This window comes from Emys orbicularis, chromosome 2, assembly GCF_028017835.1.
Source record: "Emys orbicularis isolate rEmyOrb1 chromosome 2, rEmyOrb1.hap1, whole genome shotgun sequence".
In the NCBI taxonomy this organism is placed as follows: domain Eukaryota; kingdom Metazoa; phylum Chordata; order Testudines; family Emydidae; genus Emys; species Emys orbicularis.
This window is the reverse complement of record NC_088684.1, coordinates 183,291,542-183,305,286: the sequence shown is the minus strand read 5'-3', so window position 1 is coordinate 183,305,286 and position 13,745 is coordinate 183,291,542. Positions and strand designations below refer to the sequence as shown.

Below are 13,745 nucleotides of genomic sequence, written 5' to 3'. Positions count from 1 at the left end.
ACCACAGCCACACTGCTATTTTTAGCACACTAGCTTGAGCACAGCTAGTGTGTGTATGTCTACCCAAGCTGGAAATTGCCCCTCTGAGCTGTTGGGTAGACTAATCATTAGAACAGATTCTGCAGGCAGCTGGCCAGCAGGTGGAGTATCTGAGAAAAGGGCAGCAAGACTCTGGTAATCTGATGGAAAGTTTAAGGCAACTGAATGTGGGTGAATGGAAGAAGATCCCCTCTGCAGTCCCCCCGATCCCCCACACCTCCAAAAACACTGAAATGAAGAAGGTACTTTTGGGTATTGTTAGGATATAGATATTCAAGCCTGTCTGTAAAGCCCTATACTTCAAGAATTTAGGTATATGTTTATTATTTAGCTAGTTATAGAGATATAAAAGAAAGAATCTGTGTAAGGGCCTTCTCTCACTGTGACAGTCTGAGGCCCTGTTTAGTCATACTGAAATAAGGCAATCTGGGGCTGTTAGGAAGGTGATCTGATCTATCACCTCCAGAGAAAGGAAAAAGCCTAGAAGATGTAAAAGGAAATTTAGTTTGATAGTTTTCTGTCTGGTAAGAACTCACTTATCAATAGACACAGCTGGGAAACCCTTATGTCTTTATAGATGTAGTTGTGAAATCCTCACTTCTGTGTTATTTTGTATGTTTATTTGCATGGTCTCTGTCTGGTTCTGTGATTGTTTCTGTCTGCTGTATAATTAATTTTGCTGGGTGTAAACTAATGAAGGTGGTTGGATATAATTGGTTAGCTAATCATGTTACAATATGTTAGGATTGGTTAGGTACATTTTAGTAGAATGACTGGTTAAGGTATAGCTGTGAATATTACTATATAAATTAGGGGCAAACAGGAAGTAAGTTGGGATTCAAAAATAAGGAAAAAGGAACTTGGATTTAAGCTTGCTGGATGTTCTCCCCAATAATCATCGAATTGTTTGCACCTTCGGACTTCGGGTATTGTTGCTCTCTGTTCATGCGAGAAGGACCAGGGAAGTGAGAGAGTGAAGGAATAAGCCCCCTAACAGGTATGGGGGGGGGGGGGAGAGGGCGGAAACAATTAAACTTGAGGGGGTGGGGATAAGAGTGGGGATAAAGGGGTCTCTGGAGAAAAGGTGACAGCAGATGGCAGCCAGAGGGAGTGGAGGAAGGAAAGGGGAAACTCAATGGGGAGAGCCAAATAGAGCAAGGCAGTAAGGACAGAAGGCATCTGTAAAGCCTGCTTCTTCTCCCACTGAAATTTAAGGCTAAAATTACTACACTGGTTCCTTTCAGAACAAGTCAAAATAATTTACAGAATACTGATTAAAAATTTGATAAATGAAATGGGAAATCAAAAAACATTGAACTACTTACATGTTTTTGCCGTTGCTGTATAAAAAATTTTTTCCTTTTAAAGGAAATTTTTAATATGTTCATCCTAAAAAAGAAAAAAAACACTAAGAAACAACCCATAAAAATAGAGCAAAGAAAATCAAAGAAAAAGTGACACATGTTTATAATGCCCGTCAGTCTTAAAAGATCCTGAAGTACATTATAGCATTACACATTCATGACTAATAAAATGCAACCACCTCTTGGGTGGAGATTAGCAGCTAACTGACACACACACCACAGTCAAAAACAGCACAGGAGCAAGAGAGAGGAGCAGTAACTTTGGCCAATGGAGAGCATCTTTTAAAAATCATTATTCAATAGTTACTCTCTAAGACTTGCCTGTTGCATAAGCAGGAAACCTCCTGTGGCAATTCTCACCTACAAAGCTGTATGATGTACTTGCAGCAAAGATCCAATGGAATCAGATTTTCCTCTTCATTGTCTCCTCACAGTGGTACCTAATGCACTGAGTTCGTGTAACTAATGGACCATATTGTAACAACGGAGTACCAAGAGGCAAATGTCGGACTTTGATAGCAGGATACATTAAGCCATATACAATATCAAAAATGTCACACAGAGCAGATGACAATATAAGTCATATTACTATTGATAATAGTTGTGTCACATTATTGATAATATCATTTTGAGTATGAAAAGGAAACCACATTTTGGAGTTGTCTTTTGGAAAAATCCTACTGTACTATTAAACACCCAAGAGAATAATTGGTGGTTATCCATTAAACATTCTAATCACATACTTATTTGCTTTTGTGGGATTAAGGGAGAGGAAGAGTGGTGGGAAGAGACAGGTCTGAGTGCTAAGATTTTCCTTACACCGATTGATCAAATCTCTAATATTGTAATATTCTTATATATTTTATGTAACATAGTTAAAAACAAACATGAGCTGTGATGTTCTAAATGCACATGGTGTCAGTGGTGACTTCCCAAATTCGTTTATTATAGGCAGAGATAATAGTGGCTATAATTAAAGCTTGTCTAACACTTTTCATTATCAGCCTGATATTATTTGCTTAGTTGAATTATTCAGAATGAATTTTTCCATGATTGTTTTTGTCTCTTTTGTCCCAGGATTTTTTATTAGGTTTCAAAGTCATTTAATCATTTCCAAGAAAAAGGCTATTGAAAAATAGGTAGTTTTGCCAATGTTAAATTTTTCAACTTTTGTTTTTGTTTTGTTTGTTTGTTTGTTAAAGCTCTCTAGTTCCTGCATGCTTGGGAGAAGAAATTTGACAAAGGGATATTTGGAGTTAGAGAGATGCCTTACCCCTAAGAAAATCCAGATTTGGCCAATTTATAAATCTGAAAACTGCCATTTGCAATTGCACAGTAATACTTGTTAGAAGGCTGCTGCTAAAATCTCAGAAAATGGTACCTTAACTTAGTATGCTGCAGACCCTTGAAGCTTCACACATGACAATCGTACTGAGGATTTCTCCCAATCCTCACCGACTCTCCTACACAGTTGTCACAGAGCTGGAGCTCTAGATAGAGGGTATAGAGGGGACCCATCAACCACTCCCTGTTTTGACTTAGCTCCCAACCCAATTCACCTTCCCCTAACTTGAAGTCCTAGTCCACCACTTTCTACTAATTGGTGTTAATACTGTGCACTTTACAACTCTTATTATTGAGCAATGCCTCACACCCCTGCCTTAGGAAACAGGAGACTAACATTCAACCGTTTTATAAATAAGGTAACAGACTGCACAGTGTCACTTGTGGCAGACCTGGAAAAAGAATCTGTCTGTAATATGGCAAATCCCATCCATTTTGCCACACTGCCTTTCAGAATGAATGTACCAAAACTGTGTTCTTGGCCGTATCATCAGAAACAGAGCCAGGAACAGATTCTCAACATTCCTCTGCTGTCTAGCAAATACTTGTGTAAGCTACTGGAAAGTTTATGCCATGTCCCTCTTTACTGGCTAGTCTACAGAAAAAGTGAGAGCATAACACTGATACTATTTACCATTGGTTTAAGTGGTAGAAGTCTGTAATGTGTATTTAAAGGACATGGGTACCAATCCTGCTGATGACCTACAAGAGGTCAAGATGGTTCCACATGATGGAATTTGTTTTTTCAACTAACTGGTGAAAGTATTGTCTCCAGAATATTTTTCTAATGTTTTATTTTATATAATACCTAGTTCTGAGCACTGAATCCATGTGCTACACAGGCTGTTCTATCACTGTTGCTGCATTCCTACAATGCTTGTTGACTACCTCTAATTACTCCTTCCTCTCCCCATAATCATCTCTCAGTTTCAGGACTGTCTGTTCTTCAATGCCAGTGCTGCTTCTTTAGAGTACCACTCCAGCAGTTTAATTCAGTGGCACAGAATACTTGTTAGAAGGACACAGATTTATTTAATCTTATAACCAACAGCTGTGACATCACACAATTTTTTTAAGTGAATGATAGTGAGTAATAGTAATCCATGAGACTTCCTTTTTTGTTTTTCTAGTTGATTATGCTGTCATTAGAAGACTTACATTTCATGAATGCTCAAGCATGTCATATCCAGAATATAACCTATATATCATGCAGTTATTCACATTCTTATAGGTAACTCAGCCACCCTCATCACTCATTTTACAATCTTTACAGTGGCTCCCTGTAAAATTCACAAATTCACTAGGTTTTACTGCTTACACTTAAAGTACACAGTAGTTTTGTCTCACTACAGATGACAAATCTTTTGGCTCAGGTTTTTCCTTTCATTTACTGAGATCAGAAAAAAGAAAATTATGTAGCTGGCAATAGAACCTCAAGTGTCTGTGCCAGAAGCTGGGACTTGACAACAAGGGATGGATCACTTGACCTGGTCTGTTCATTCCCTCTGAGGCATCTGGCACTGTCGGAAGACAGGATACTAGGCTAGATGGAGATTGGTCTGACCCAATATGTTCATTCTTATGTTCTTATGTCTTTAGAACTCCAAGGGAGTTCAACAAACTGATCAGTCTGTCCTGATACTTAAAGTTAACCTAAACAAAGCTGCTACTTTAGACTTAAACTGAAAACGTTTCCTTAGCTGTAAATTTGTTTTCTCATCCACCAATCTGGAAGTTTCGGTGTATATCAAATCCACAATGGAAGCAGGCAGCCAATTAGATTTCGGCTAATAACAAGTAACCTCAATATAGTTCTGCAAGCTCCTCAGAAAAGCTATTCCAAAGTTGCCCGGCACACAACATTGTTGTCCTATTGTTGCTGTCTATTAATATTGCAGAATATTGTTCCAGAATTCTTTGAAAGAGAGCTTTGATGGTGTTTGCTGCCACCTTGAGTTCGAAAAAGTTTGTGCCAAATCCTGATGAACTTACACCACAAGAAGCCCTATTGACTTACAACAGTGTTATTCAAAGTGTAAACTGAAGCAGGATTTAGCTTTTTATTAGAACCCTATCGCCTTTTCCACCATTTGTCACTATATAATGTTTTTCCCACCCGAGCACCTCCACCCAATAGGCTTTGTAATCCTTTAAGTGAAATACATTGAGGGCATTATAGAAATTTATCATATTCTATCTTTTTATAATATGTCTAAGCACACAAAATACAAAATGCATTCTGCATTTATAGTATAGGAAGGTGTGGCACTGTATTTTCCTCACAATGATTTGAGTGGACCCCATTGCTTATGAGTGGCTGAGTCATGATTGATGTATTGATGCAATCAGAAATGAGACTAATAAAGCATCTCTCCCATATATATATAAGTTTTTATTTTTTATTTTTATTTATTTATTTGTGGAAAGAAACTATTTTAGAGCATTTCTAGGATTGTTCCTACCAATTTCATACTTTCACCTGCAAATCCTGGTGCCTCAGCTATTATGAGTCTAACTTATATACGCCTAAGGGGGAAAATTCAGAGTAAAAAGTTTTGAAGACTCAAAAAATTACTTAAAATAGCTTTCTATACATGATGTCGCAATTCCAGTATCCAAACTTTCTACACCTTGCAAGACTAGAAGTGCTGTAGAAAGCTGTGAATTATCCCTTTTCAATGGAATAACACTTCTGTTTCTAGACCTGAAAGAGCACGATATTGGACTTTTCACATCACTGGTGCAGGACTTAAATATTGCCCACCCAAGACCATGGGTCAGTAATTTTGGTAGAATAAAAGTGTGAAAAGGAAGAAAATATTTGTCTGGCAGATAATTTTAAAAATAGCAGCTGTTTAAAGGCATTTAAAGATTTGAATGGCTGGAATTAACAAAGGAGGACTAGAGGGCAGATTTCAAGAGAATCAGAGGTGCATAATAAAAGAAATCTATATTTTATCATGCATTAAATTATACATAGAAATACATACAACATCATGGTGTGGTATGAAGTTTGTATTGGCATGAATTTGGGATGGCTGCACTATCCCCAAGTGAATTATACAGGCCATACTATTCAAAAGATGATATTTCAAAGAATGGAGAAAAAGGAGTGAAATGAAGGAAATAAGCAAAAAAAAGATAATTTAGAATAGACAATTTAAATTTATAATCTATTTTAGTGCTTTACTCTGTCAGACGTTCCTTAGGTTTGTGATAAAAGGATGGGGTGTCTTGAGTACTTAAGATATATTAATACTGCTGGTTACTCTGTAGTTTCTGTAGTTAAATAACTGGAGGCAGAAGAGGAGAATCTACAACTCACCACAATGTATTATTCTGTGAGGTCTGGGAGATTTGCACCAACTTCTTTGGAAACTTTCCCCAGAAAACGGTTGTAAATTATGCCTAATACCATGCACCAGCAGCTAGGCACCAGTTTCACAACTGAGGAGATTGAAGGAAGTGCAAATAATCCCACTTTTACACGAAAAGGGTCAGGAGGTGGAGGAGTGGAGAAGAATAATCTTTTGGACCCTCTCCAAAATCTTATGGCCAGACATGTGTATAACATTTCAATCACTTTGCATAGGGGTCATCAACTCTGGATTCTCCTACCTGTACCAAGATGGGAATTCCCTATAAAAAATGAATGCATATACTACTGTTTTCAGCTTTACACAGCCATCAAAGTATCTTCCCCTTTGGAGACCCCAAACTTATAAGTCAACCCTGGATGATCTTGTAGACTTGTTTTATTCCTCTTTTGCTTGTTCATTTATCCCAACTCCTCCTGAAAACTGCCAATAATTGTCATTTTTGTTGGTTATGTACTTTCTTTCACAGAAGCAAATGCTGTTTGCCAAAATTCATAAAATTGCTGACCATCCACAATTAATTGCTGAGCTGTTTAGCAATATTAAAAAATTTAACCAGAGTCATTTGGGCCTAAGGACAGGGGATGTGGAGGGTCACCAGTGTCCCAATCCTGCAAACTCAGATATGAGAGTAGTCTGCCTCTGAACTCGGACTCCTTTAAACTCAGTGATACTCTCAGTCATGAATCTTTGTAGGATTAGGTCCCCTGCAGTAATAGATTTTTCCTCTTTGGAATAAACATCATGCCATGTGAAAATATTATTTAAAATTTTAAAACAGCAGTTGTAACTCTTGGTTAATAAAGGAAGTAGAAACAAGTAACACTTACCAGGGATAGAAACTTGTGCAAATAAATTTTCTGTACACAGCAATACCTCCGGAAGCAATTCCAATCATCAAATCTAGATTATGTAGATCCTGAAAAAGAAAAATATTGTAAAAACAAAGAAGAAGCCTATGAAATACATGTTCTTTCCGCGTGTGAATTCATTCATATGTTTTCCATATACAAGTATAAAAAAAGCAACCCAAAAGGCGTACAATTCAAAGAGTAAGATTTCTGCACTATTTCTTCTAACTTGGTCAGACCTACGATGCAGTATAAAAGTCTTGCTATTGAGAGAAGCATTATAACGTTACCTCATGCAATTATGTTTAGTACTGTCTGTGTCAGTAGGAGAGACTGTTATAAGGCGGTGGCGGGCAGTGGGGGGGGGGTGGGAGGGGGGGAAGGGAGGGTAGAGCTCTTGTCCCTGGTCAGTTAGTTAAATGTTCAAAGAATTTAGGCGCTTGGGCACCCAGCCTCCCAATCCTTGACTGTTTGGGAGGACTTGGAAAATAATTCCTGTCTCTGACTCCAGAAGGACTTACCAATTAGAGGCTAATGGAGAGTCGGCCAGATGAGAGATGACCCAAGCTCTCTATATAAAAGTGGGTCGGGACCACATACATGTTGATATGCATAACAGGTCAACTTTACTGTCCATTGTAGTGTCATGTTCTGGTGCACCAGATCAGGATTAAAGGTCTTAGACTTCTGGTCAAGGAGAAGAGGTGTCCTGGCCTAAGAGTGAATTAATTTGTCAGAACTCCTTTCTTTTGGGCACCTGTTGCTGTTATTTTGATGGTGATAAAGGTGTTCCCAACATACATGAAATCCTGAAAAATGAATAGTACGTGTATGTTTCAACAGACTACTCTTGTGTAAAATTAAAATATGTGCACAACAGGATTTGCAGGACTGAGGCCTTATAATGAATCTACATAAAGTAGTAGAATGCGAGTAACATAATCAAGAGGACATAATACTGGGATCATTAACCAGCTTTGCTATTGCAGGATGTCCAACCTCCATGTACATTAACCATGATATAGAGACAAATTATTGTCTACAAGCAGCATCTGGATAAGTTACATAATAAATTTTAAGCTTGTGATTTCAGCCAAACAACATTCCTTCTTTGTCCTGTGGTTCTCATCACTGACCTTAAATCTCATGAAAACCATCCTTATGGAATTATTTTTCATGGAGGGTGAAATTATCCACCCAGGAATTTTAGAATTACTGTGTATAAGGAAAAAATTAATAAAAAATATTGCTTAGCCAAAGTTTTAGACGTTTCCTTTAAGTCCAATATAAAATTGTAATCCTTGGCTTCCTAGCTCACTGTGATCTATGTATGTACTCATCTTATAATATACATATTATTGCAGGGAGTTGAACATTTATGCCTAAGTATAGATTTAGGTTCCTAACTTTAGGATCCCAATATTTAAAATGTTGGCTTTGGTTCAGAAGAGCAGCCTTAGGAAATTTTATAACACACTTTTTAAGGTAATGCTGGATTCTCTTAAGAAAACTTTCAATAGTCTAAATTCTCCTGTAGATGGCTCTCTTTGCTCAGTTAGTATAAATATATTTCCCTTAATCCCCAACTTCCATTTTTGCTGTACCATAACGACTAAGAATAAAACAGGTAGAATGTAATTGAACAAAACTCTGGCACGATACAGAATAGATGTGAACAAATTATCTTTTCTATTACAAGTTTATTAGAATATATAAAATAAGAGATTGAATAATTGCTGATCATTCTCTGCCACATACATTATCAATTCCTATGCCACCTAACTCAAGTATCATAGTACACTGTAGAGGGTAAACACATATTGTGCCAGATTTAGTATCTATCAGTAATTTATATTCCACTGGCAAGAGGAAAAGAAATACAAATCCTGTCTCTGAAGAGGTTAATATAGAAAAAAGGGTAAATAAGATTGGCCGCACAGCTTAACAGCTCTAAGCAGGAACAATTGACTTGTACACCAGGATTCAATCACCTTGCCTCTTTAGGCTGATAAACACAATTACAGTGGCCCATTAAAAGCTAGCTTTGGAGAAAAAGCTGGGAGATCCCATAAGAGCTAACTGGGGAAAATGTTAGCAGAAATGATGGATTGATAACCATTTAACAGAGAAGAACTAAATTAATCCAGTTCCTCCAGATGGTGTGCCTGATCAAGTTTTGGGGGGTTTTTTTATGCTGATGTCACCTCACCCTGATATGATAATGAAATCGAAAACCTTCAAGACTAAACAAATCCGAGCATAATGACCAAGAACTGGGAACACCTGGGGGTAGGGAGGGAGAGATCCTCTCTGAGAGTATGTCTACACACTAGCTGGGAGCATACTTCTCAGCAAGGGTAAACGGACACATGCTAGCATGTTAAAAATAGCAGCACAGCTAGGGGTAGCACCGGTTCCAGCTCAGGCTAGCAGCCTCAGGGAGTAAAAATCTGCCTGGACCCGCTGGATACATACCTGGTGGCTAGCCCAAGCCGCCGCCCATGTTACTTCCAAGGTGTGCTACTATTTTTAGCACTTGGTTGCCTGACACTTCCCATTATAAAACCCTATTCGCAGTTGCTTATAGCTTTGCCAAACTTTAACCAGAGAAACAAGGTAGGTGAGCTAATACCTTTTATTGAAAAAACTTGTACTGATGGAAGGTACAAGCTTTCAAGCTATACAGAGCTCTTCCTCAGGTATGGGGAAGGAAGCAGAGTGTCTGAGCTAAATACAAGTTGGAACAGATTGTTAAGGGATAATACAAGTTGGAGTCACTTGAAATGAAGTGTATACCTGGGGGTTAGATGTTAGGCATAAAGGGTTTGAAGTGGGCAATTAAGGGTAGCAGACAGCTTATTGTGCTTCAAATTTCCTGAACTGAAGAGGGTTCTCCCAGGGTATTTAGGTGCTAATAAATCTATGATGTGATCATCTACTCTGGTTGTTTAGTGGCCTTATTTAGTGGCACTCAAAGCAGCACCAGTCCCTGCCAGAACAACAGATATAAAACCTGCAGACATATCTCCACTGCCATGATGATTAATACCCCTGTGACCGGGGTCCCCGTGGGGAGCCAGCCGAGGTCACTCAATTAGGGTGAACTGCAAAGAATGGGGCAGACAAACCCCAAAGCTGGTGGATAATTCAATACTTAGATTTACCAAGCCAGCACTAAACAGCTTCTGTTATACTTTACTGGTTACTCAGAAGTCCAAACAACACAGCTCCCTTGAAGTAACCCAGCCTCAGGCCTCCATCCGGGTACCCAAGTCAAATATGATGAAGATTTCTCAAAATCGTATTTCATCATATAAAAGAAAAGGTTCTACCAATCCCAAAGGATCAGATACATTATCTCCCAGGTTAATGAACATTACCCAAATACACGCTACAGCTAATTCTTATTAACTAAACAAACATTTATTAAAAGAGAGAGAGAGAGAGAGAGAGAGAGTAAGTATGGTTAAAAGAGCAGTTTACATATAGACTTCAATTTTTGAGGTTCAGATTCATAGCAGAGATGGTGAGCTTTGTAGTTGCAAAGAGTTCTTTCAGAAATAGTCCATAGGTTATAGTCCAATATTTATATTTCAGGGCGGTCCAGTCAGAACAGGGATCTCAGTCCTTGTGGCTTAGGCTTCCCCTGCATGAAACCTCAAGCAGATCAGAGATCAACAGGATCAGGACCCAAGGGTCTTTTTATACAGTGTTCTAGCATCCACTTGACCATACAGTCCTGGGTAAACAATTGGCTTTTGATGTAACCTTCTGTTTTCTCAACATCACCAGTAATTGATTACACAAATTAGTCTCTAAGGTGCCACAAGTACTCCTGTTCTTTTTGCTAACACAGGGCAATTTATCCATTAGGCAGACTATCACAAACTTCAAAGAGACATATAGACAATGACATTATTTCACCCAAGATTCATCTAAATGTTAATATTCCCTTTTGACCTCTGAATTAGTAGTTACAGTGACAGACAGGAACTGTCTGTTTACATGGGTAGCATCGAAGATACACACAATTAGTATCACTTCTAACAATATAGGTTTCCATTTCAAAGTTCTAGCCTATCTAGCCATAGAATGGCCCTAATTACCATTTCTAACATGTCTTTAAAGGTCGGCTTTGGGTTAGCCTGGAAGCTATTTAATCCTCAGTGGCCATGCGTTATATTTTGTACAAGATTCATTGCAATTATATAACAGTGGTAGCAATAATGACTTGCATGGTTATATTTTAATTAGACAATGTCACAACCCCCTACAACATACCTTTCAAGATTCTTGGGTCCCTCACATGCTTATTAGAACGTGTGGTGGTGGTACCTCATCATGTGCATCAAATGCCCCAAAAACATCTATGTGGGTGAAACCAGACAACCACTATGCTCTGAACTCACACAGAAAAATGATAAAAGACAAAAACATATCACCCATGAGAGAACACTTTTTCACAAAGAGATCACTCCATAGCTGATCTTTCAATACTTGTCCTCAATGAAAACCGCATAACACCGTCAAAAGGTGAGCCTGGGAATTTACATTCATAACTCTGATAGACATGGACAAAAGCCATGAACATAAACAGGGACACTGGTTTGAAGGCTCATTACAACAATTTGTAACACACCATACTGCCTGCTACCCTTAATTGCCCACTTCAAATCCTTTATGCATAACAATCTAACCCCAACTGCACATTAATTTCAAGTGACCACCTCCAGTATGTTACTTCTTCAGCTTAACAATCTGTCCCAACTTGTATTTAGCTCAGACACACTGCTTCTGTTCCTCGACCCGAAGAGGAGCTCTGTGCACAAGCTTTCGAGCAACCTTACACAAACAGAAGTGGGTCGAATAAAATATTACCTCATCTACCTTGCCTCTCTCATTTCCTGGAACCAACATGGCTACAAGAAGACTGCAAGGAAACTTCAACCATTCAGGCTCAAATTTTCCATGCTGGGTATCTGTCTCAAGCTGAATTTTCTTGGAAATTTTCAGCAAAATGGTCCAGCCATTTAAGAATGAGACTAGGGAAAAATACACCTTTTTCAATGTTAAGAAGATTCTGGTGACCTTTTTTTCGGAAAGCGCTAGCACCCCCATGCTTTGGGCCAGAGACTGGCCTTTGTATCAGGAAAGGGTCTCTAGCTCTTCCTGTGTAAATCTGCCCAAATCTAGCCAAATCATAAACATCTGGGGAAAAAATACCAGTTGCAATACTCAGTAGAGACTTGCTAGATCCAAAGACTCCTTCCTCACTGAGCATGCTTGAGCCTTTGACAACTCCTAATGGTGATCAGACTACACATGGTGCCATTCCCACAGAGCAACTGAGCATGCTTCAGCCTCGAAATACAGGAATGAAGCTGGCCTTTACTTGCAATGGCTGCCCCAGGCAGGATTGAGGGGTGCCATTTAGGAAGGGTTGGGGGGCATCTGCCCCACCCCCGAGTTTCATACCAGAGGTCTGCTTGCGGTATATGTCCCAGTCCCAGGCAGAGCTCTTACCTGTAGCACCACACAGTCAAGTCCCCTCCTCCAGGTGCTGGGATTCTCCTACAGCTCCCATGATCAGTTTCCTCCGCTACACTAGCTTCAACCTACCCTGCCTCCTCATCTGCTTCCACCAGTCAGCAGCTGAGACGATTCAGATGGACAATCCTCTTAATCAATAGTAGCGGTCTACTGTCCTCTATTGCACCTGCCTGGGGCTGTAGAGGTATTACCGTTACAAATAATAATTGTGATAAATGAAGCCTGTGAATGTGAAGCTTCAAAACACCTGGATATCAACAAGGCCATTGATAATTTTGCCAAAATGAGACCATGGCATTATCCATTGTTTTATTCAAACCTGGGTGTTTTTTGTTTGTTTGTTTTTAATCATTTATTTTACCTTTAAACATTCCTGGAACAAATTAGCTGTCTCATTCTCCTCTTCACAATTTGGAACGTAAGATACTTAAAAAACAACAATTACACGGCTAAGCAGATTTTGAGCACATCTTATTTATCTCTACAAAAGATAGTGTACAAAGTATCAAATTTGTGTTTCTGATATCTGTGTTAAGGTTCCAAAACTGATACTTCAAGGCTTGGGATTGGGAATATTTTGCTGTATTATCTCCTGATTGTTCTAAACTTACATATAAACTTTAAATATGGCTTTAATTTGTGTTTGTATTTTTTTTCTTTCTTTATATAGGAATTAGATATAGTGCTCCTGTCAGCTAATTTCTAAATTGTTCGCAAAAAAAATAAAATAAAATAAAATAAAATAAAATAAAAGTTTTCAGGTACCTAAGTAGCCCCTTGAATCACAGTTAAAGTTGTCCCCCCCCAACCAAAATCTGAAATGACGCCCATGGCTGGAGTGGGGCCAGACACCAGACTGGGAGTAGGGAGCCTGTATCTCCTGGATTCTCGGTGACGGCCCAGCTGCCACCCAGGCAACATGCAGGAAGAAGCCATGTGATTCAAATGTAAAAGGAACAAGAGCTGCACCTAGACCTTTGGGGGAAATGGCTGGAGGAATAAGAACATAAGAGCTGCCACACTGGGTCAGACCACGATCCACCTTACCCAGTATCCGGTCTCTGACAGTGGGCTGTACCAGAGCTTCAGGGGGAATGTACAGAACAGGGTAATTATGGAATGATTCATGAGTCTTCCACACTCAGCTTCTTACTGTCAGAGGTTTCGGGTTGCACTGAGCATGGGGTGCATCCCTGACCATCCTGGCTAATAGCCATTGA

General features: G+C 39.0%; 1 protein-coding gene across 2 annotated transcripts in view; it reads right to left on the bottom strand.

Annotated features, from left to right (window-relative positions):
- PTPN3 (protein tyrosine phosphatase non-receptor type 3) overlaps positions 1–13,745 on the bottom strand; it is a 206,214-nt gene that overhangs the window by 127,298 nt on the left and 65,171 nt on the right. For both annotated transcript variants that reach the window (XM_065398552.1, XM_065398553.1), the window contains exons 9-10: positions 6,955–7,043; positions 1,365–1,428 (exon numbers count right to left, since the gene is read on the bottom strand). In XM_065398552.1, coding sequence (XP_065254624.1) covers positions 1,365–1,428; positions 6,955–7,043 — 153 coding nt within the window. The remainder of the gene's footprint in view (positions 1–1,364; positions 1,429–6,954; positions 7,044–13,745) is intronic.